Below are 22,545 nucleotides of genomic sequence, written 5' to 3' on the forward strand. Positions count from 1 at the left end.
TATGTATTTATTGATTTTGTTAATACTCATTATCCAGTTTAGGGAGTTATTTAATTCAGTGGGTTTTTTGTTGGTCTTAGGGCCCCTTTCACTCTTAAAAAAGCCATTGGAGACCCCAGAAAGCATTTGTGTATGTGGGTTACATCTATCAATATTTACTGTAATAGAAATTGAAACTGACATTAAAAAGTATTTATTAATATATTTTAAAATAAACAATAAATCCATTATAGGTTAACATAAACTATATATTTTTATAAAATATAATGATTTCCTTTTAAAAATCAGAGAGCAGAGTGATACTGTTTTGCATTTTTGCAAACCTGGCTTCACAGAAATATAACTGGATTCTCAAAACTGCTTCTACATTTCGTCCAATGGACTAGGTTGCTTGGTTGAAGTACATGAAGAGAATTTGGCCTCACACAGATATGTATTTGGAAAAGGGAGGAGTATTTTAATAACGTTTTCAGATAATTATGGGTACTCATCTTTGATACAATACCAAACTCAAGTGGTAGCTTTTAAAAGGTTAATTGCAGTGTGGAATCTGACGTGTATCAGTGAACTTTTCATTCTCTGCTACCTTAAAATCCATTGGTCTATCTTGTACTTTGAATGGCTCTTTTAGCCATGCATGATTTTGTAACATTAAGCATTCATTTGGAAAATATTGATTCACTGAGTTATGCAAATCTTCCTAATGTTGACACATTTCATCATACAGTATTTTTAAAAATCACATTCATTGGGACTTCCTTGGTGGCACAGTGGTTAAGAATCCGCCTGCCAATGCAGGGGACATGGGTTCAAGCCCTGGTCCGGGAAGATCCCACATACCACAGAGCAACTAAGCCCTTGAGCCACAACTACTGAGCCTGCATGCCACAACTACTGAAGCCCGCACACCTAGAGCCTGTGCTCCGCAACAAGAGAAGCCACCGCAATGAGAAGCCCACGCACCACAACAGAGTAGCCCCCACTCACTGCACCTAGAGAAAAACCCGCGCACAGCAATGAAGACCCAAAGCAGCCAAAAATAAATAAATAAATAAAAATCACATTCACTGATATCACTTACAAGAAAAGCCCTTATGTATTGGGATGTTATCAAGCTCACCCACCGAGACAGAAACAAATTTTCCAAAATTCTAATTTTAACTTGAAACCTTGAATTTTATCATTGCAACAAAATACAGTCACCTATTATCCTTGAAATGACAGGCTCACTTTGTTTATTTTCAAGAAAATGTCTGCCTCATATATCCAAGTATGAATAACCATATTTGTCAGCCAATCACTGTTTCAGGAAGAAAAGGTATTCTATTAAAAAAAAAAGGGCTTCCCTGGTGGTGCAGTGGTTGAGAGTCCACCTGCCAATGCAGGGGACACAGGTTCGTGCCATGGTCCGGGAGGATCCCACATGCCGCGGAGCGGCTGGGCCCGTGAGCCATGGCTGCTGAGCCTGCCTGTCCGGAGCCTGTGCTCTGCGACGGGAGAGGCCACAACAGTGAGAGGCCCGCGTACCACAAAAAAAAAAAAAGCCTAGTTCAGTTCACAGCTCAATTGCATAAGTTTTTTTCTCAGAATATACACTAATATGCAGCAGAATTTCATCACACAAAATATTAAAAAGACATGTGTTCAGGGATCACGATTTAGGATTAGCCGTTTTTACTGCTTTATCAAAGTAATTAATAAGTAAAACTGGCATTTTGTTTTCTTCACTGAGAGTGATGAAGAAAACTGTTACTACCAGTGCAGTTCGGTGTTACTGTCTTGATTCCTGCTACAGTGCTTGGAGTTTTATCCACCATTGCTTTTGCACCATCAGTGCAAATGTCAATACAGTGAAAAAAGCAAGTAACATCCTAGTATGATTAGGAAAATAGTTTGACCTTGTGAGCCTCCTGAAAAGGTCTCAGGGACACCCAGGGGTTCCTGCTTTACTTGTTATTTTAATCTTTGCAGAAGGGTCATTTGGAAATATTTTAACTGCACAAACAAAGTTAGACTGCTGAAAACAGTGATTAGATGTTCAGTCTACTTTTGTTTTGAGCTTAATGCACAGCCTGTACTGTGCCCAGCATAACAGGTCATGTTATTGTGCATCTCACAGTACCCACAGGAAAAAAACAATGGACCAAAGGTGCCTGTGGAGTTGCGTGTGAACATCTGGCTGGGCTTAAGTGCTGTTGAGAAGAAGTTCAATAGCTTCGCAGAAGGAACATTCACCGTCTTTGCTGAAATGGTAACATCTAATGACATCACTCTTTTCCTCTTTGTGTGGGAGTACTTTACTTTTCATCCTAAGGGAAAATATTCAGATGTCAAACCAGCCACCACCATAATCGCTACCTAAAACCCCACATTCCAGGGCCCTTAACGAAGTGGGTAGGGAAAGATTGACTGGAGGTCTACATTGGGACACCCCAGAGTGATTCACACACAAGCAACCCAGGAGTGAGGACGCTTGAGAGGTGCCGACCTTGAGAAGCGTGCTTGGGGTCTGGAGTGTTGTTTTTTTTTAATTGAAAATATAGTTGGTTTACAATATTGTGTTAATTTCCACTCTACAGCAAAGTGTCTGGAGTCTTTAAACCACAGAAGACTCAATCCTCAGTTGGGGAAGCCTCAGAAGGGTTTGCCCAAGGGCAAAGAAAATGCTGCCTGGATACTTGAAAAACAATAGAGATAATTTGTAAATCCTTCACTGAGTTAAAAATCCATTTGGCTAATTAGAAATCTCATTAGAGTTAAACCAATGAAAATAATTTTCACAAACTTTTACAGCGAAAAGTGGCATTAGTTGGATTTTTTTTTTACTGAAAGTACTTATTGTTGTAAATTTATTAGATATATTCAGTGGGTCTCTTCTGACAATTTTCAGACGAGCTCCATTCTTTTACAGATAGGCCTTCATGCTCAAATAATTGCGGAGAAGGCTGTCTTCATTCTAGCTAATTTGTAATTGTGTTTCTGCTGCCCACCACGATGCCTGACCACTGGTTTAGGACTGTGGTTCTGATGTGCTTACTGGGCAAGAAAACCCATGGCCATCTTTTAGTTTTGCTTTTTTTAATTTAACAGTGCCTGGCACATAGTAGGCTCCTATAAATATTTATTAAGTAAATAAATGGTGGCAGAATTCATCCATCCACCCATCCACCCATCCAAGCTTTTAGGGAGTGGTGGCTTTATGGCGGGCACAGAGGCAGAGGCTGAAGATGATGAAGCAGCCAAGCCCGGTCCTCAAGGATCTCAAAATCTATCACAATAATAAAACCGGGTGTCTTGTTAAAAAGAATTCCACCCCGAGGACTGTGATTCTGTAGCTGAGTTAGGGATTAGCACCTGCAATGTGGGTGTTTACGGGGCATTGCGGTCCACTGTGAAAAGCAGTGAAACCCATGGGAAACACACACAAAGTCCTTAGGATGCAAGCTTTGAAGTGCGACTGGAGAGAAATAGAGGGTGGGCTGGAGGCCTCAGGGGAGGCCCTGAGTCACAGATGTTGATGGTCGGTCATCTGGGTGCTGTGGAGGGGGCATCAGAGCACATGTGGGAGGGGCTTGCTCCTGCCCTCCTGTGGGATTTCTTGGCATCCACCTGCCCTACAGCTCTGTGGCTGGGGCCCAGAGAAGCTAGCACTGAGCAAGGAACAACCCTTCCTCTGTTTCCCACTTCCAGATCCTTCCTTGCATAGAGTGAACTCTAGTTTCAACAGGTGTAGAAATGATCCACCCATTTTAGTTGTTTTGCGTGACTCTAGTTTCTCCAAATTCTAACAGCCTCTGAGTACCAGAAGGGGCACGTTAATGACAGTAATGGAAATTTCACTGGTTGTTGCCTTCCTGGGCTAATACCAGACCTCAGTTCTCCACAAAAATTTCCCCCCCCGCCAAATTTCTGGAGGTCTCACTAGTGCCGTCTTACATATTGCTCTGAACTTTAGGCACAAGGGGCTGTGAGACTTGGGGGCACATGCATGGCTTCTTTGGTTTCCAAGTGACAAGGACACAGAGTGGAGGAGCAGTTCCTGCCACTTCTCCTCGGAAGCCAGCATGGCCGTAGTATCATCCAGGTGAGGACCTTGCATGCACAAGAGGGCAGCAGCAGCAGTGGAGGTGGGAGCCTCATGTGGCTTTGAGGCCTTTAACTAGCAGCTGTGGGGCGGGACCATTAGCACACGTGAAGCACCTCAGAGACCTCCAGTTTCCTCATCAGGCCCCTGCCCAAACTTCTTCCATCATCCTTCAGCCAAAAACTCCCCTGCTGCTTATGCAAATCGTCTTCTCAGTGAGCTCATCAGCAGACAAACAAAGATATCAGCTTGGACCCAAACAGAGACTCTCACCACTGGCAAACCTCAACCCTCTTTATGGTTGACATAGTGAAAAACAGACCTTTGTAGATTTTATAAATTCTGTCTTAGAAAGGAATGCCCTGTAAACCTGGGTCTGCCATTGCCACAAAACCTGCTTCCAGAAAGGTCTTGGTCTACTCACCATACTCCAGAGGGGATGAAGGTTCAGAATTTTTAGGCCACATAAAAGCTGGGTGCTAAAGGACCTTCATGTTTCAGATGGGTCCTTTGTGCTGCCCAGGAAATGTACCATTAATTATAATATTGTTTCTGTGGGGAAATGTGCCCAAGTTCTCGGCAGCAGACTTATAAATAAAGTTTTAGAAGACTACATGTTCATAAATTGAGGACTTTTGTAGGTATCTAAAAGATTAGGTTCGGAGCACTATTTGGAGCCATTGAAAAAAATGGTAGAAACAACTAGCATGATATATCAGTGTTGACAAAGCACTTTCACAATCATTTGTACATTTGAACTTCAGAACAACCCTATGAGAAAGGTAGTATTATCCTCAGTTTACAGATGAGAACACTGAGTCTCAGAAAGATGAATGATTTACCGAAGTTGCATAATCAGCAACAGGGCAACTTAGGCCCATACCTTCTGAATATAAAGCTTTTCCATTTCCTCATTGTTTAGCCTAGGTCCTAGATGGACTTGAAAATTTATGTGTTGGCTTTATTTCTTGCTCCCTGATGATGTTTCTCCAATTTCTTTTTAATAGTATGAAAATCAAGCTCTTATGTTTGGAAAATGGGGCACTTCTGGATTAGTGGGTCGTCATAAATTTTCTGATGTCACGGGAAAAATAAAACTCAAGAGGGAATTCTTTTTGCCTCCAAAAGGCTGGCAATGGGAAGGAGACTGGATAGTTGATCCTGAAAAAAGGTAAGTTTTTCATTTTCTGAGAAAAAAGGATGGTAATGAAGTCTTTCCTTAGAAATTGCTAAGTGAATCTTCTCCATCGTCATTCTTGATCATATTTACGTCACACCCACTGAGCAGAAGTAAGTCCACAGAAACTCACAGAAACTTGAGACATGTCGTCAATGTCCCATAATAAAACAAAAAAGTATAAAAAGCACCTGGTACTAACATTATTGAGAACTCATTACATGGGAATGTGTGAAGCAGTGGGCTAAACATATGCATTATCTTACTGAATCTGGATTGCAGTCCTGCAAGATAGGTAGTGTCAAAAATCATGAAGAGTCTGAGATTTTTATCCTACTTGCAAGCTAGCAAGGTCACCTGCCAGTTTCGTGGATGTTGGCAGGAGACACAAGACTCCTAAAGCAGAGACAAAGGACTCTATTGCCCACAGCAAATAGTAGTACCAGAGTATCAACATTTGCTCCTGTTCTCCAAGCCCCAATTCCCACAGGGCGACACAAAGAGGGCCAGGTGACACTTGCATGTGAAGTGGATTGTATAATAGGAAAGGAACCCTGAGATTAGGGCTCCTGAATCCTTTATAATGGGTAGGTAGTGAGCATGCTGGCCCTTTGCTCTGGAGAGAAACACTGTCTTCTGAGGTTGTTCCTCATATAAACATCCTTGAGAAGATAGTCTGTAACAAAGGTCATGGAGCCTGTGTTTAGACTCACAAAGAATTATCTCCCAACAAAAAACAGTATCTCCACCTTACAGATGAAACTGAGACCTTAGAGGGATTAAGTCACTTGTCCAAAGGCACACAGACTGTGGGTGAGTGGTGTAGACAGGGCTAGAACCCAAATCTAGCCTGGGCACCAAAACCAGCTCTCAACTGTTACGCTGCAATGTCTGCAGGAAACAGCAGAGGGCATAATTTAAGTGGATGAATTGTATGGTATGTGAATTATATGTCAAAGGCTATTATTAAACAGGAAGAAAGAAACAGTACAGGGGTCAAGCACGTGTCCCCTGGAGTCTGGAGGAAACCAAAGCCTTGTTTCTACGTGTTGCCAAAAGCACTGGAACCAGAATGCCTTCTTTTCTCCGGCTCGGGACAGTGTACTTGTGTTTGGAGGAAACAAGCTTGTGAAGTTGGACTTTAAGACTTGAAACTGGAGTTTGCTCTCTCTGTCCACATTTGTTTCCCATAATGACACAGGATTAGGGAAGGAGGGAAAGAAGTGTGCTGGGTCTGGTCTGTTAAGACCCAGTGTCTGAACATGATTGCTTTTAACCCATGACAGCTTGCTTTGGTTGGAGTTGAGGTTGCTGGTGAGCGGAAGGGAAATGGGATTTGAATTGGAAAGAAGGAAGGAAGGTTAGTGAGGACAGGGAAAGGCCAGGGGAATTGGTACTGGAAAAGCAGGTCAGAGCCTGTCGGAGCTGGATGGGACCCCAGAGGTGGCAGCCAGTTCTGTTCTCCTTCTCTGGGGCCCAGAGAAGTGATGGACAAGCCCAATCGATACAAAGGGTGGGAACTTTCTGTTTTCTGATTTCTTTCCAGTGCTTGATTCTAGGGGAGGATACAGCAGGGGAAAGATGTAGAGACAGTAAAAGGAAAAAAGAAACCTCACTTGAGTGGATACCTGGCAGAAGACTTAAGTCAAAGTTGGACCCTCTGTACTTTCTTCTCTGGGTTGTCAAAGTAGTTCCAAATCCAAGAGGAAAATTGGCATGGCAGGGAGTCAGTATGGATTTCTCAAGTGCCCAAATGGACTTTGGAGTCTTAAATGACCTGGTTTGGCTGTCATCCCTACCTAGGAACTATCCAGAAAATGTAAACTCCTCCCTTCAGTTTGTGTTACGTAGACCAAGCAAGCCATGAGTAAAAGTTTCCACACTAGGCCCCAGGAGACCGTCTCCATTCCATTTTTTAAAATAGGTGGAAAGAGGGAAGATGACTCTTTATCCTTTTGAACTGTTAGCCAAGAGTCTTGCTGAGAAAATGCTGAATGGCCCTGACCTGACACAGAAACAGAAGCCTGGTCCCTAGAAGAAGCTGCCCACAATGCTGTTTACCCAGTCCCCACCCTAATTACTGGGCAGGAGCAACTCTGCTGATTTGAGAAGTTCTCTGTAATTTAGGGCTCATTGTTTCAGCGGCCCCTCTTCAAAGGAATGTCAAAAGCTGTTAGTGCAAAGAAGAGTTTGGAGTGCAGAACCCAAAGGGGTAGGGTGAGGAGGGAACCGGGGCCACCCCCAGGGTATAGATGTCTCCCCACCATTGGAAATAGATGGGGTGGTCGGTGACCACCTTTGGTAATGTTTCTCCTTTGGTAACGTGAGCCTCCTGTCCCTCAGCTTGCTGACCGAGGCGGATGCGGGTCACACAGAGTTCACAGATGAATTGTATCAAAATGAGAGTCGCTACCCCCGGGGCGAGTGGAAGCCAGCAGAGGACACCTACACAGATGCGGTGAGTGCAGCTCCAGCTCTGGGGGATAAGCCCTCCTGCGAGAGCTCGGAGAAACCATCGCTGCATCACCAACCACAAGGCGGGGCTGCCCGGTCTCTTCTGCTCCATCTCATGTCCTAAAGCCTTCCCTTTATAACTGGAGCCTCCAAAGCGCATCTGTAATTAATTCCTATAGGAAAGACATGAGACCTATTTAACTAGATGTTGGTACATGGTAAAGTCTGGGTTGTGAAATTTTTTTTACTATATTTATTATGGAACTAGTTTTTAAAATCATAACAAATTGAATGCTCATGTCTTTAGAATAGTCAAACAGCATAAAAGGAAATTAAAGGTAATTCTTCTCCCTGATCCATATCGCACCCCCACCCCCAGAGATAACCACTGAACCACTGATAGCAGTCTTCTGTTCCTATACAAATATATAGCTTCTTTTTTCCCCCACCTGAATAGAATTGTGTTGTATGCACAGTTCTGTATTTTTCACGTAATATATCTTGGACATCTTTTGATATCAATACATATAGATCTATGAGCCATTTAAACAATTCCTACAGAGTGTTTTATTATATGTACCCCTCTATAATTTATTTAACTAATCCTCTCCTTTTGGATATTTAGGGGTTTTCCCCCCAGTCTTTGTTTTTTATAAACAATGTGACAATGAACATCCTTATACATACATTCTTATTCACTTATGAAACTTTGTAGGAGAGGCATCTGTTGGCTTGGTCAAGGTTTCAATGCATATGAAATTTTGACAAATATTGGCAAACTACTTTCAAAGAGGTTGTACAAATTGATATTTCTAGCAATAGCATAGGGGGCTGTTTTTCTAGACACTCACCCTCCCACTTTAACATCTTTGTCAGTACATGAATAGATGGTATCCTGTTGTTATTTCAGTTTTCACACTCTTAAAGTGAAGCTGACTATTTTTCTGTTTACGGACCTCGTTTATTTCCTTTACTATGAACTTTTTTCATAACTGTCAGTTTTAATGCAGAACTTAAGTCAATATTTCAAGTAAACTTTGCTCAGTCTTACATGATTAGCATCTACAACCTCCTGTAGCATTACCCCATTCTTGAAGACATGTGTTTTTCATGCTTTATCCATCTCTGATGGGTTCTCTGCAGTGTAACCCCTCATAAAGAGTTGCGTCATTTCATAATATTAAGTTGAACCATATGAAATAGCTTACATTTGATCATTTTTGACCTACAAAAACAATTTCCTGTGGTTTAAAATAACATATTCCCTAATAGTGGAAGCAGAAAGTATTCTTTAAAAATCTAGTTATTGTTTAGCAATTGTGTATAAATAAAGATTACGGCTTTTTCTGAGAAAGATTGATGTGTACGATGGTATTGAAATGAGTGAGTCTATAGTTAAGTGTGAGGAATTCTATCTCACCTTTGCATCTTATTTAACACACTATGGCTTCTTTCTCTTCTTTTTTTTTTTTAAGAACGGTGATAAAACAGCATCACCCAGCGAGCTCACTTGCCCTCCAGGTTGGGAATGGGAAGATGATGCATGGGTCTATGACATTAATCGTGCAGTGGATGAGAGAGGTAACATTTCAGACCTATTACCTGACCAGGGGCTCTCCAGCAATGCCTTGGTTAAAGTCAAGTTTCCTTGGGAGGGAGGAGTCTCACGCCCCTTCGCCTAAGATGACCAGGTCAGGTGGTGTTTCCTGTGACTATTCAGATGCAAAATCTGAAGGACAAGCAAGTACTTGGACAGGTGCAGGGTGGGGGGCTGTCAAGAATGAAAGATACAAGGTAACAGGATGCCGGGTGGCTGGACTTTGAGATGCCGGGGATCCAATGAGAATTTGGGAGGGGACTGGAGTTTGGAGCTTCTCTAGTCTAACCATGACATACCCTCCCTGGGAACATCACACTCAGGGGCCCCCTAGCTCAGAAAGAAGAACTGCAAAATGCCTTAAAAGTCACCCTACTCAGCAGTAATGCAGATTATTGACATAGCTTCTGGTAATGATATTTATCCTTTTCTTTTTAAACTTTATTTATTTATTTTGGCTGCGTTGGGTCTTCATTGCTGCGCGTGGGCTTTCTCTAGTTGCTGTGAGCGGGGGCTACTCTTTGTTGCAGTGCGCGGGCTTCTCATTGCCGTGGCTTCTCTTGTTGTGGAACACGGGCTCCAGGCTCACGAGCTTCAGTAGTTGTGGCATGCGGGCTCAGTAGTTGTGGCTCGCAGGCTCTAGAGCGCAGGCTCAGTCAGTAGTTGTGGCGCACGGACTTAGTTGCTCTGCAGCATGTGGGATCTTCCCAGACCGGGGCTCGAACCCATGTCCCCTGCATTGGCAGGCAGATTCTTAACCACTGCGCCACCAGGGAAGTCCAATATTTATCCTTTTCTACAAATAGTAATCTAAAGTTAAACGAACTAGAACATTTAGAATTATCAAGAGAGAAAATTTGACTTTTAAATTTCTTACAAGAGGGAATAGTACACACGAAAGAGCTAACATTGATAAGGAAGGTTTCAAATAGATTATAAGTTTCTTGATGATCTTGATGCACCACCAGGCCTTTTAATAATAGTTAATGTTTTTTGAGTGCAAACTATATGCTAATCATGGTCCTAGTGCTTTGCATGCATTATTTTGATTAATTCTTTTGAAAAAGGTATATTTTACCTTTCTGCTGGGGAAATTGGACTATCAGCAGGTTTACTAACTTGCAAGAAACTTTAAAAGTAAACAGCCCCCATGTGGTGATGCAGGGATTTGAAGCCAGGCTGTTGACTACACAGGCCACACCCTTCATCACTGTCCCCAAATGCCTCTTGCATTGTGCTTTACTCTTAGATGCACTCAATTACCATGAGTGACTGGAAGTAGAAACATGGAGGAGAACCCCAGGGCCACAAAGGAAGCTTCTCGAAGAGGGATCCAGGGGAATAGGGCTGTATTCAGTTTGGCTGATGGCAGCAAAGTGATAGGAGCAGTGGCGTTCAGTCATGACAGTGGAGAATGTTGGGGGGCAGACAGTGACCGAATGACTCCTGGAACTTTATTTGGCAATCTGGCAAGTGCATCTCTTTTGGATAACCATTCACAAACTCTGTTCCAGGCTGGGAGTATGGAATTATCATTCCTCCTGATAATAAGCCCAAATCCTGGGTTGCAGCAGAAAAAATGTATCATACTCATAGACGCCGAAGGCTGGTCCGAAAACGCAAGAGAGATTTAACACAAACTACTTCAAGTACTGCAAAGGTAAGAGGAGCAATGGGAGGGAGCTGGGGGCTCCGCCTTCCAGACCACGCAGAACCACGGTTAACTCGGCGACTTCTACAGGAACAATTTGCCTGTCAAGGGCCTGATGCCCTGCTCAAGGGTTATAAAAGTGTATCCCCGCCCCAGACCTGCTGATTTAGGAACTCTGGGGGTGGAGCCCAGCATTCCGTGTTTCAGTAAGTCTTCCAGGTGATTCTGAAGCAGGCTAAATAACGAGAACCACTCGAGAGGTAGTAGTAGAAACAAATTATTTTGGTAGCATAATGTAGTAGTGGCAATAGCTCAGGACTTGGAACAAGACACCTGAGGCTTCAAATCCTGGCTTCATTTCCTTTCTCATCTGCAAAATGGTTATAGTATGCATCTAATTAGGGTATTATAGGCTTAAATGGAATAATAATAAATTGAGTGGAAAAAGTATACTCATGACAGTCATAAGTGGTATGTTCTGTGTGCTTTTTGTGATGGTAGGTCCTGAATATACATCATCTCCAATCCACAAAATCTGCATTTTTATCCTCATCTTACAGATAATGTTCACAGAGGTTAAATGGATTTGCTTTAGGCCATGGGTCTAGTAAATGATAGAGTATTTGAACCCAGGCTAAGGTCATTCCAAATACGACCTCTTTCTATTCCAAAAAGTGCCTGACTCATAGTAGATGTCATGAAGTGTCTTTTTATTAGATAGTGAGCTTTTTGGTACTTCTAAGGTTCCAAAGCTCCGGACCTTGTTCCTAATAAATAATGGAGTAGAATGAATGAGCTAATGAATGAATATTTGTTTTGGAATCATCCTTATCCGGATAGGGTGAGAAGTTGCTAGAGGCACTTGACTCCCTCCTTCCACATGAGAGCACTGAGGTGAAGTGGAAAGAACACTGAGCCACCAGTCAGAAGACCAGAAACATGGCCCAGTTCTATTCTACCAAAGAGTATTGTTGAGACTTAGATCATGCTCCCTAACCTGCCTCACTCCTGGCTGCATAAAATACTTTGGTGTCACTAGTAATACTGCCAGAAGGTCAATTATAAGATTGTCCTTGACCTGGGTTTTCTGTTTATTTAAAGTTGAAAAAATAACCCCTACGTGGAACTCTTATTTCTGAGATCATAAATATTATTCAGTATTATTTTACATCTACTAAATCTAGTCATACTTTTAAGATATTTACGTAAAATTTCCACCACTGAAATGTCAGCTACAGGAGGGCAAGGACTCTTTTTCTTCACTGCTTCCTCAGCTCTTAACCCAATACCACACTTAGAGTTCCTGAATGAATTGAAAAGAAACACTGAAAACTGAGATAATTATATATAGTTTTTAAGATTAAAAGTGCTATCGTCGTTAGATAGTAGTTATTACAGAAGTAATATACCCTGATTTACTTACTAGCTATAGAAGCTATTACCTTAGACAAGACATTTAGACCCTAGGGAGGGTGGTATCGTTTTTTTTCCCTCTCTATATAAAATGGACATCATAATATTTTCCAAACTATATCATAATGGCAATGTTCTTATGAGCTAATGAAGTGAGAAAATAGAAAGCAATTTGGAAAAGAATCCATTTGCTTTACCCATTCCCTCATGCCGCCCCCAACCCCTGCTACCAAGTGTGAATAAGGTGCCCCTCCTGACGGTACAGCCACCACTCATTTCATTTCATCTCATTTCACTTTACTTGCCTGCTTCTCTCTCTCTACCCCCCCAGTCCATCAGCTCTGCAACGGCAGAGAGCCTGTTTTGTTCTTTGTTGTATCCCTGGCTCCTAGCCCAGTACTTTGGCACAGAGTAGATTTTCAGTACGTATTTGTTGATGGACCACATAATCTGCTTTATCAATATAAGGAATATTGTTATTATGATTATTATCATTAAATGTTTTACTTCTATTTTAGGCCATGGAAGAATATAAAGACCAGGAGGGCTGGGAATACGCTTCTTTAATTGGCTGGAAATTTCACTGGAAACAGCGTAGTTCAGATACCTTTCGCCGCAGATGCTGGAGGAGAAAAATGGCTCCTTCGGAGACGCATGGCGCAGCTGCCATCTTTAAACTTGAAGGTGCCCTTGTAAGTAATAAATAGCCAAAATTCAAATCATATTTGCAGAGGGAAAATACATGAGTGCTCGATATAATACCATCGACTCCAATACTGTAAGACTGCACATAATTTGGGAGAAAGCTGCACATCCTAGGTGCTCAATAATTTTTGTAGAATGAATTAGACCATTTACATATGAAAGGTTCTAAGAAGCATGTTTAATATTGTTTCATCTAGCCTTTTCCGAGTATATCTGTTCCAAAACCTTTGCTTCAGGTGACATCTGTTAACATCCCTTTGGATCATACTTTGGAAACTACAACTGTTCAACAAACAAAGAAAGTTAAATAGGCAGATGTGAGGGGAAGGAAAACAGAAGGATGCTTACAAAATTGGAGAACAGTTCATGTGGAAGCACAATAAAAAGGCAGAGAAGAAAAAAGCACAAAGGTGGAAGGAATGAATAAGAAAGTGGTCATGGTTGATTTAAAACAATGTGGTAGTCAGGGACCATTTTTAGAAATTTGTGTTTGGACACAAGCTACTTTTATATTTCTACACAGTGACCCTTCTCTGTTCTTCTTCCACTGCTCTTTTTCCTCCTCCCTTCCTCTTAATCCACTTATGTATCCTTTATGCTCCTCCTTTTTTTTTTTTTTTTCTTTCACGGGCAGGGTTTGGTAAACCTGGCCTTGGTGGGTAGAAAGGCTGGCTTCGACTTCCTGCTCTGTCGCTGTCCTGGGCTTTATTCATCGTTTAAAAATGGAGTGATTGGGGCTTCCCTGGTGGTGCAGTGGTTGAGAGTCCGCCTGCCGATGCAGGGGACACGGGTTCGTGCCCCGGTCTGGGAGGATCCCACATGCCGCGGAGCCTGCGCGTCCGGAGCCTGTGCTCCGCAACAGGAGAGGCCACAACAGTGAGAGGCCCACGTACCGCAAAAAAAAAAAAAAAAAAAAAAAAATGGAGTGATTGGATGAAGAAAATCTCTTTTAAAAGCGACCATTCCATTTGTTTGTAGTTCTTACCTCTTCGTTTGTTTTTAGGCATTGTTAATTTGTTTTCCTGACTCTTATTTTAGGGTGCAGATACTACCGAGGATGGAGATGAAAAGAGTGTAGAAAAACAGAAACACAGCGCCACTGCTGTGTTTGGAGCAAACACTCCCATTGTTTCCTGTAATTTTGACAGTAAGTTTTAAACGTGTATTTGTGTTTTTCACTTCTATGACGTTCATCTCAAGGAAACTCTTTGAATTCACCAAATGTGATAGATAAAAATCCCTTTATGCAAATGTGACTTTTATTTTCATCACTTGATGGAGATGATTTTTTTAAATACAGTTTCCAAAATTATATTTGGGGTAGAGGGTGGTCAAATCATTGATTTCAACATAATCTGTCTGATATGTACTCATGCTACCTATTAAGCTCCCGCAAAAGATTATTCTAATCGGAAAAAATGTTCAAAAAGTTAAGGTTGGTTTCAATGATAACCTTCAGGAATTTTGGAAGCAGGCCTACTCTGTAATAATAATAGCAAATACTCATATAAGTCTTAGCATGTGCCAGGCACTCTACATATATTAACTCATTTAATTCTTATAGCTACCCTAGAAGGTAAGTACTATTACTGGCCCCAGTTTTACAGGAGGAAACCAAGTGCAGAAAGATTAAATAACTTGACCAAGATCTTATAGCTTGTAAGCACTACAGACAAGATTTGAACTCAAGTAGTCTGGTTTCCAGAATCTGTGTAATGAATCAAAATGCTCCCCTGCCTCTCAAATTATGTGTGTTTGCAGGGGCAGGGAGGGGTGGCAGCATAGTGGGGAGGGTCGTATATGCATTAATATAATAATGATAAGGAGTATAAAGTCTTTGAAATATCAAAGAAACGTTTAGCAGATAACCGTTTCCTAGATCTGGTGCTGAAATGGTCTGGAAAGCCCTATTTCTATAACTCCTAGAGACCAAGTGTCATTTTAAAGGTCGGCGATGCCAAGCAGTACCCTAAATCCAGGTAGTTTGCACCAGGAGTATGTTCTCGTGATTGACACACTTGCATTGAGCTTCCTGTAGTACTTTTTAAATAAGTTTCATTTTGCAGGAGACAGAATTAATTTGGGAAGACATGTCATCACCACTGTATATGTGTTCTTTACCGTGGGGAAATAGATTTGGGTAACCCATTTATCTGAAACATATATTATCTCCCAATAGAAATACAGTGTTCTGTTTCTTGTAAGTAACCTCCGTCCTGTTGTTTTTAGGAGTCTACATTTACCATCTGCGTTGCTATATCTATCAAGCCAGAAACCTCATGGCTCTAGACAAGGATAGCTTTTCAGGTAAAGGGAAAACGTCTCCGTCTCACATGTTATTACACAGCAGGCTAGCTTGATTCTACTTTTCATCAAGTGGATGCTTTGAGTTATTTCTCACAACAACAAAAAGCCTTTCTGTATTGAGGGTAGTTTGATATGCATGAAGTCAGTTGCTCAGTCATTAGATACTCGCTGAGTATGCCAAGCATGGTTGCTGAGTGCTGGAGAAGATTCATGGTCTTTTAATACTACTAATCATTAATTGATTAAGTGATTAAAAAAACACCTTAAGAAAAGCAGTTTCTGCTTTCTGTTTATAGCTGTGTTTTTACCCCTGGGCTCTTGGGTTAATTGGTAAGTCCTCACCTTTTTTTATATATATATATATATATATATATATATATATATTTTTTTTTTAGATGTTGCGGGTAGGAGTTTATTAATTAATTAATTAATTTTTGCTATGTTGCGTCTTCGTTTCTGTGCGAGGGCTTTCTCTAGTTGTGGCAAGCGGGGGCCACTCTTCATGGCAATGCGCGGGCCTCTCACTGTGGCAACCTCTCTTGTTGTGGAGCACAGGCTCCAGACGCGCAGGCTCAGTAGTTGTGGCACACGGGCCCAGTTGCTCCGCGGCATGTGGGATCCTCCCAGACCAGGGCTCGAACCCGTGTCCCCTGCATTAGCAGGCAGATTCTCAACCACTGCGCCACCAGGGAAGCCCAATATATATATATTTTTTGTAGCTCTCTTAAGTTGACAAAAAGATCACCAGATCACCCATTCCCCTACTTTGGAGTCTATTTTGACCTCCTCTGCTGCCTGCTCCCCAATTCCCAGCACCATCAAACCATGAGGCTTCATCACCCCTCACACTGACACCCCAGCTGCTTTTGTTGCCTTTGGACTGGTTCTAAGAGGAAGGTTCTGGGCCCCTGCTGCTGGGGGATTTGTGCTGTTGCTAGTGGGACCATGAACAGCTCCTGGGCTATAGGGGGAGCATTCTACTTCAGGACCTGAAGGCCATCAGAGCTTCCCTGGGGCTTCTATGGAAACAGCTCTAAGAGCAGTTACCTGATACTCCAGCATGCTTACATCAATTGTGAGGTATGTTCCGAGCACTAATATTAACCAACATATGTGAATGGTTTCCTTTTCTCACAAATTAAAGCAGATTCAAGGTTATCTCTGTAATACACATCTCCAAAATGGTTTTTGAAGACATTTTTGAATATTCACCACCAGGGGGCACTCAATCATTGAAAGTCAAAGTTAATTTCTCGACCAAAGTTGCATAAAACTCTAAGCACATTCCTTGCAGTTTGAGATAAAAGATACATCATCAGGACAAAAGCAAGGAATCCCATTCATAAGATGCTGCAATGCTAAAAGCCAAGCACCCTTTTAGCTTATGCAAAAGCTTCAAGTTAGACAGCAGGGTATTGCTCAGACAGGACAGCTCCCAAGCAATTGCAAAAAGGTTTGGTGAAATTATTTAGCATGGAGGAGAAATGGATTACTTCTTTTTTTTTTTCTTATCTTTTTTCAGCTTTATTGAGATATAGTTGACAATATAGTTGTAATATATTTAAAGTATACAACGTGGTGATTTGATACATGTACACATTGTCGAAGGATTTCCACAACATTCATCGTCTCACACTTAAGTTCTACTTTCTTAGCAAATTTCAATTATACAATACAGTGTTAGCTGCAGTCACCATGTTATACATTAGATCCTCAGACCATCTTGTAGGTGAAATTTACACCCTTTCACTAACTTCTCTCCATTTCCCCTGCCCCCAGGCACCCTGAGGGCACCATTCTACTGCCTGTTTCTATGAGTTCCACTTTTTTTGTTTGTTTCACATATAAGTGATACCATATAGTATTTGTGTTTCTCTGTCTGGCTTATTTCACTTAGCATAATGCCCTCTAGGTTCATCCATGTTGTCACAAATGGCAACATTTCCTTCTTTTTTAAAGCTGAATTATATTTCATAGTGTGTATCTATATTTTTTTCTTTATTCATCTATAGGTTGGCTTTCATTTCTTCGGTGGTTTACCTTGCTGCACAGAACCTTTTTTAGTTTGATGTTGTCCCCCTTGTTTATTTTTGCTTTTGCTGCCTTTGCTTTTGGTGTCAAATTCAAAAAACCGTAGCCAAGCCAGTGTCAAGGAGCCTACCCCTATATTTTCTTCCAGGAGTTTTACCATTTCAGAATTCAGCCATGGCCATGGTTTTACCGTGTCAGACTTCAGCCGTGGTTATTCTTTTTTTTCTGTTTTAGATCCATATGCTCATGTCTCCTTCCTTCATCGAAGTAAAACCACCGAGATCATCCACTCAACCCTGAATCCTACCTGGGACCAAACGATTATATTTGATGAAATTGAAATCTATGGGGAACCCCAAACAGTCCTACAGAACCCACCCAAGGTTGTCATTGAACTTTTTGACAATGACCAAGTGGTAGGTAATGGAGAATTTCTGAGATGGCTGGGGAATGATGGAGGTTTATAGGGATGTTTGTCGGGGAATTTAAGGATTGCTTGTTTCTCTAGGGCAAAGATGAGTTTTTAGGACGAAGCATGTGCTCTCCTCTGGTGAAACTAAACTCAGAAATGGACATCACACCCAAACTTCTCTGGTACCCAGTAATGAATGGAGACAAAACCTGTGGGGATGTCCTTGTCACTGCAGAGCTGATCCTGAGGCACAAGGTACTTACTGAGTTCTCACTCATCTGTTTTTTTCAGAGTGGCCAATCAAAACACTTGTTAACAACTCCAGGCACTAGTTACTTGAACTAAAGGGAGGCATTGACATTTCCATGTTTGTTTCACAGGATGGCTCCAACCTTCCCATTCTTCCCTCCCAAAGGGCACCAAGTCTGTACATGGTCCCCCAGGGCATCAGGCCTGTGGTTCAGCTCACTGCTGTTGAGGTATGCTTCTCACTTTGTTTTACTGATCGACTCAAATAGATGTGGCTATAGAAATGGAATCTTTCGTCTAGGAATGGAATCTTGCTGCATCTTCTCTTGCTGTCTCCAATTTCCTATAGAATTTGTCTAAAAAATTGAAATATTCTTGGAAATAGAATGCTTGTCAAAGCAATAAAAACAAGTCAATCCCAACATTCCTGAGGGAATCTAGAATTCCCATTTACTGGGAGCCAGTGGATTTCTAAGTTTCCTGTGTCAACTGGAGAACTGGGAGAGAGGAGACGGACTCAGAGCAGTGTGTCTTTATGTGCAGAAAAAAGGGCACCTCAGAGGGAGGTATAGGGAGGGAAGGGAGGAATGAGAAATGCTGACATGTCAGACAGAGCAGATATAGACGGAAGGAGCCTGATGGACAGCGTCCTGCTTACTATTGAGGGCTCTCCCTCTGTCCAGTCAAGCACCTGTTACCTGGAGATTTCTGTTCTTAGGGTCTTGCTAAGACTGAGGCAGATGACTTTAAACAACGGCTCTTATTTTTTCACTTAGTGCCTGCATGTCAGTCACTGTGTTAAGAAGTTTACACTTGATCCTCAGAATAGCCCATGATAGGTAATGCTCTCAGCCCCGTCTGCAGATGAGACAGAGAGGTTACTAACTGGCCAGAGTCCTCAGAGCTGTGATACGGCACAGCCGGGATTGGATCCCTGCACTCTTATCCCTCTGCTTTTCAGCAGCTCAGGTAGGAGAGGTAAATGGGCAAAATCGCTTTCTCTGTATGACCTCCAGGTTTTCTAGAGTGACATTCTCAGAGATTTGAGGCAAATCTGTACAAGTCAATCTTAAAGAATTTACCAGTTATTAAGACAGGATTTTTCCTTTTGAATATTATTTTTGATATGTTGGGTTTCCTTCCCTTCTCTTTACATTGTTTTCTTAGATTCTAGCTTGGGGCTTAAGAAATATGAAAAACTACCAGATGGCTTCTGTCACCTCCCCCAGTCTCATTGTGGAGTGCGGAGGGGAAAGGGTAGAATCAGTGGTGATCAAAAACCTGAAGAAGACGCCCAACTTCCCAAGTTCTGTTCTCTTCATGAAAGTGGTACTGTATCGAGGCTCCGTAATAGTTCATGTCTGTTGAATAGCTGATTTGTACTTGAAAATGAACATATACAAATCACACACATATTTTATATATATATATTTCCAAAGTCTGTAGTTTATATATTTCCAGTCTGACAACAAATAGAAAAACCCTGCCTTGCAGACAGCATGTCAGTGACTTTTCCCTCTTAGATTCTCACACTGTAGTGATGGTTTCTTAAAGCTTCAAACAACCCCAGTGACACAGAAGTACCTATGAGCAATACTAATATATTTCTCCAGTAAACTTTCCATCTAGTCAGCTCTCTGTAACAGGCTCTTGGTCAATCCCCCAAGAGCGGAATATTAACCCCCAGGCCCTGCAGGTGTACGTGGACCAGAACCCTCTGGATAGCGACTGGCTGGCTGGGGAAGGGCAGCTGCGGGGTGATGGGGCCATGTCCTAAGAGCCCATGACTGTGCCCTGCCTCCACGTGTCCCTGGGTTGGTGCCACTTTGTTCCATCAAAGTTACCCTCTGGTTATTAGAAAGGCAGCAGCCTCAGATCTGGTTCACAGGCCTCCATCATAGACCCTATAATACTTTGGAGCAAGAAGAGGTTACTCCGTCTTTCCGGTTTTTTTTTGTGGTTTTTTTTTTTTGCGGTACGCGGTCCTCTCACCGCCGTGGCCCCTCCCGTTGCGGAGCACAGGCTCCGGACGCGCAGGCTCAGCGGCCATGGCTCATGGACCCAGCCGCTCCGTGGCATGTGGGATCTTCCCGGACCGGGGCCCGAACCCGTGTCCCCTGCATCAGCAGGCGGACTCTCAACCACTGTGCCACCAGGGAAGCCCCGTCTTTCCGTTTTGAAAGCAGTTAAATCCTTAGCTTTTTAAAAAGAAAAATCTTTATTTTTTACTCTACTATACAAAGCGTTAAGAAACAAAGGCATTTCTTCAGTTTAACGGGATGGAAGGTCCAGAACCTTCCCATTTCTTTCCCCACCCCAGTCATTTTTCTGCCCTTGGGGTCTCCAGCACACCACTCTTGAACTGTAGGGTCTTGGAGCTTAACTTCTCCAATTACAGATGAGGCAGCTGAGGCCTGGAGAGGGGAGCCACCTTATGCAAGTTCTGTCGTGAGTGCCAGGCCCCGTGCGCTGTGCTGCAGTGACTGTCAAGATTGCAGCAGTAGCTACACAGAGCTCGGTGCTGGCTGCATTCACACTCCCTGCATTAAGTCTTCAACCCTGCAGGGCAGGCGTTTTCACCCCTCTTATGTGTGCTTTGGAGGAAACTGAGATGTTAAGTGATTTACACAAGGGGACACAGCTAGCAAGTGGGTGGCCAGAGTTTGGACTTAAGGTCCCTCCAACTTCAAAGCCAATACTTTTCCCCTCGCGATGCTACAGATGAGCACCACCTGGAAGCTCCGAGCCAGAATCCCAGAGTGATCCCCTGGGTCACTCTACCCATCGTTGTTCCGTCCCCAGCCCCTTCCCCACCTCCCAAGCTCTAGCCTGGAATCTAGCCTCAGTCAGCAGAGGTGAGGAAAACCACTCAGTTGATCCCAGCTTCTATTCCTGTGTGAAGACGAAGGTGGAAATCATCTGAACCACGCACCAGGCAGACCCGAGACCAGCCTGTGATTCCCCAATCAGACAATGTCACCAAGGCTACCAAATTCCATATAGGGGAACCAGGAGGCATGGAGGAAAAATGAGCATCCCATTTTGGCATTGAACTTCCAGGGCTGAAAGACTCTCAAGCCACAGTTATCTCCCGTGAAGGTTCAGTTTTATCTCGATCTAAATTTTAACTAATTCTAGCTAAATGCTGATTTCACATCCTGTTACAGAGCAGAGCCAGGTGCTAAGGTACAGTGCCAAGCACTTCACATATATTAATCCAGCACCCCTACTCTTATTAAGGAGATCACTGGGACAGAGAAGAGTTCCCTAAGATCCTGCAGCTGTCAGTGGCAGAGCCAGGGTTTGATCCTGGCTCGGAGCTCAGGCCCTTCAGCTCCAGGCTGCTTGCTTGGCATGTACATTACTGAACTGCTCGCTGTGGGTCCCAGGGGCTACACCAAATGGGCAGAAAGAGCCTGGGTTGGTCGCTTTGGGGGAGTTAATCGGCAAAGCTGCCCTTGTCAGGTCTTAAACAGAAAAGTGACACCTACCTCTGTGACCCCCAGTTCTTGCCTAAGGAGGAACTGTACATGCCTCCGCTGGTGATCAAGGTCATCGACCACCGGCAGTTTGGGCGCAAGCCCGTTGTGGGCCAGTGCACCATTGACCGCCTGGACCGCTTTCGCTGCGACCCTTATGCAGGAAAGGAGGACATCGTGCCACAGCTAAAAGGTAAATGCAAGTCTCTAAATAGCATCTTGGGACTTTTCATGTTGAGTTGATTTAATCTTTACAAACTCTCAAAGTAACTACTCATTGTCCAGATTTTGCAGATGAGGAAACACTTTGATTTACAGCACGCTATGTAACTTTCCCAAGGTAATATAGTTAGTAAGTGGCAGAGCTACCCTTGAATCCTGGCCTTGTTTGAGGGGACCCAATGCTCAAGCTATTACTTTCTGAATTGTCCTGCTCCTGGATGAACATGCTTTTTTGTATCATCCAGCAGAGAAGGCAAGACAATGGGTGATTGCAGTTTGCTGTGATAAGTTTTTTTAAAAATAAATTTATTTATTTTTGGCTGCGTTGGGTCTTCATTGCTGCGTGCGGGCTTTCTGTAGTTGCAGCGAGTGGGGGCTGCTCTTCGTTGCGGTGCGCGGGCTTCTCATTGCAGTGGCTTCTCTTGTTGCAGAGCACGGGCTCTAGGCGTGTGCAGGCTTCAGTAGTTGTGGCACGCGGGCTCAGTAGTTGTGGCTTGCGGGCTCTAGAGTGCAGGCTCAGTAGTTGTGGCACACGGGCTTAGTTGCTCTGCGGCATGTGGGATCTTCCCGGACCAGGGATCGAACTCGTGTCCCCTGCATTGGCAGGCTGATCCTTAACCACTGCGCCACCAGGGAAGTCCTGTGATAAATATTTTGATGGGGAAATACAGCGGCCCCTCCGTAAGCACTGAAGGAGTGGGGGATTTTTATTTTAAATTGCTTTCCATCTATTGTCCTGCCTCATTAATGCATCACAACATTGT

The 22,545-nt window shown here is 43.0% G+C and overlaps 1 protein-coding gene across 2 annotated transcripts in view; it reads left to right on the forward strand.

Moving 5' to 3' along the window:
- Window positions 1-22,545, forward strand: part of MYOF (myoferlin) — a 155,763-nt gene that overhangs the window by 96,578 nt on the left and 36,640 nt on the right. For both annotated transcript variants that reach the window (XM_079900916.1, XM_079900917.1), the window contains exons 25-37: window positions 2,120-2,251; window positions 5,092-5,255; window positions 7,605-7,719; window positions 9,191-9,296; window positions 10,827-10,972; window positions 12,895-13,068; window positions 14,120-14,228; window positions 15,311-15,388; window positions 17,654-17,835; window positions 17,928-18,086; window positions 18,212-18,310; window positions 19,248-19,409; window positions 21,587-21,752. In XM_079900916.1, coding sequence (XP_079757042.1) covers window positions 2,120-2,251; window positions 5,092-5,255; window positions 7,605-7,719; window positions 9,191-9,296; window positions 10,827-10,972; window positions 12,895-13,068; window positions 14,120-14,228; window positions 15,311-15,388; window positions 17,654-17,835; window positions 17,928-18,086; window positions 18,212-18,310; window positions 19,248-19,409; window positions 21,587-21,752 — 1,792 coding nt within the window. The remainder of the gene's footprint in view (window positions 1-2,119; window positions 2,252-5,091; window positions 5,256-7,604; window positions 7,720-9,190; window positions 9,297-10,826; window positions 10,973-12,894; window positions 13,069-14,119; window positions 14,229-15,310; window positions 15,389-17,653; window positions 17,836-17,927; window positions 18,087-18,211; window positions 18,311-19,247; window positions 19,410-21,586; window positions 21,753-22,545) is intronic.

Source organism: Stenella coeruleoalba (genome assembly GCF_951394435.1).
Source record: "Stenella coeruleoalba genome assembly, chromosome: 16".
NCBI lineage: Eukaryota > Metazoa > Chordata > Mammalia > Artiodactyla > Delphinidae > Stenella > Stenella coeruleoalba.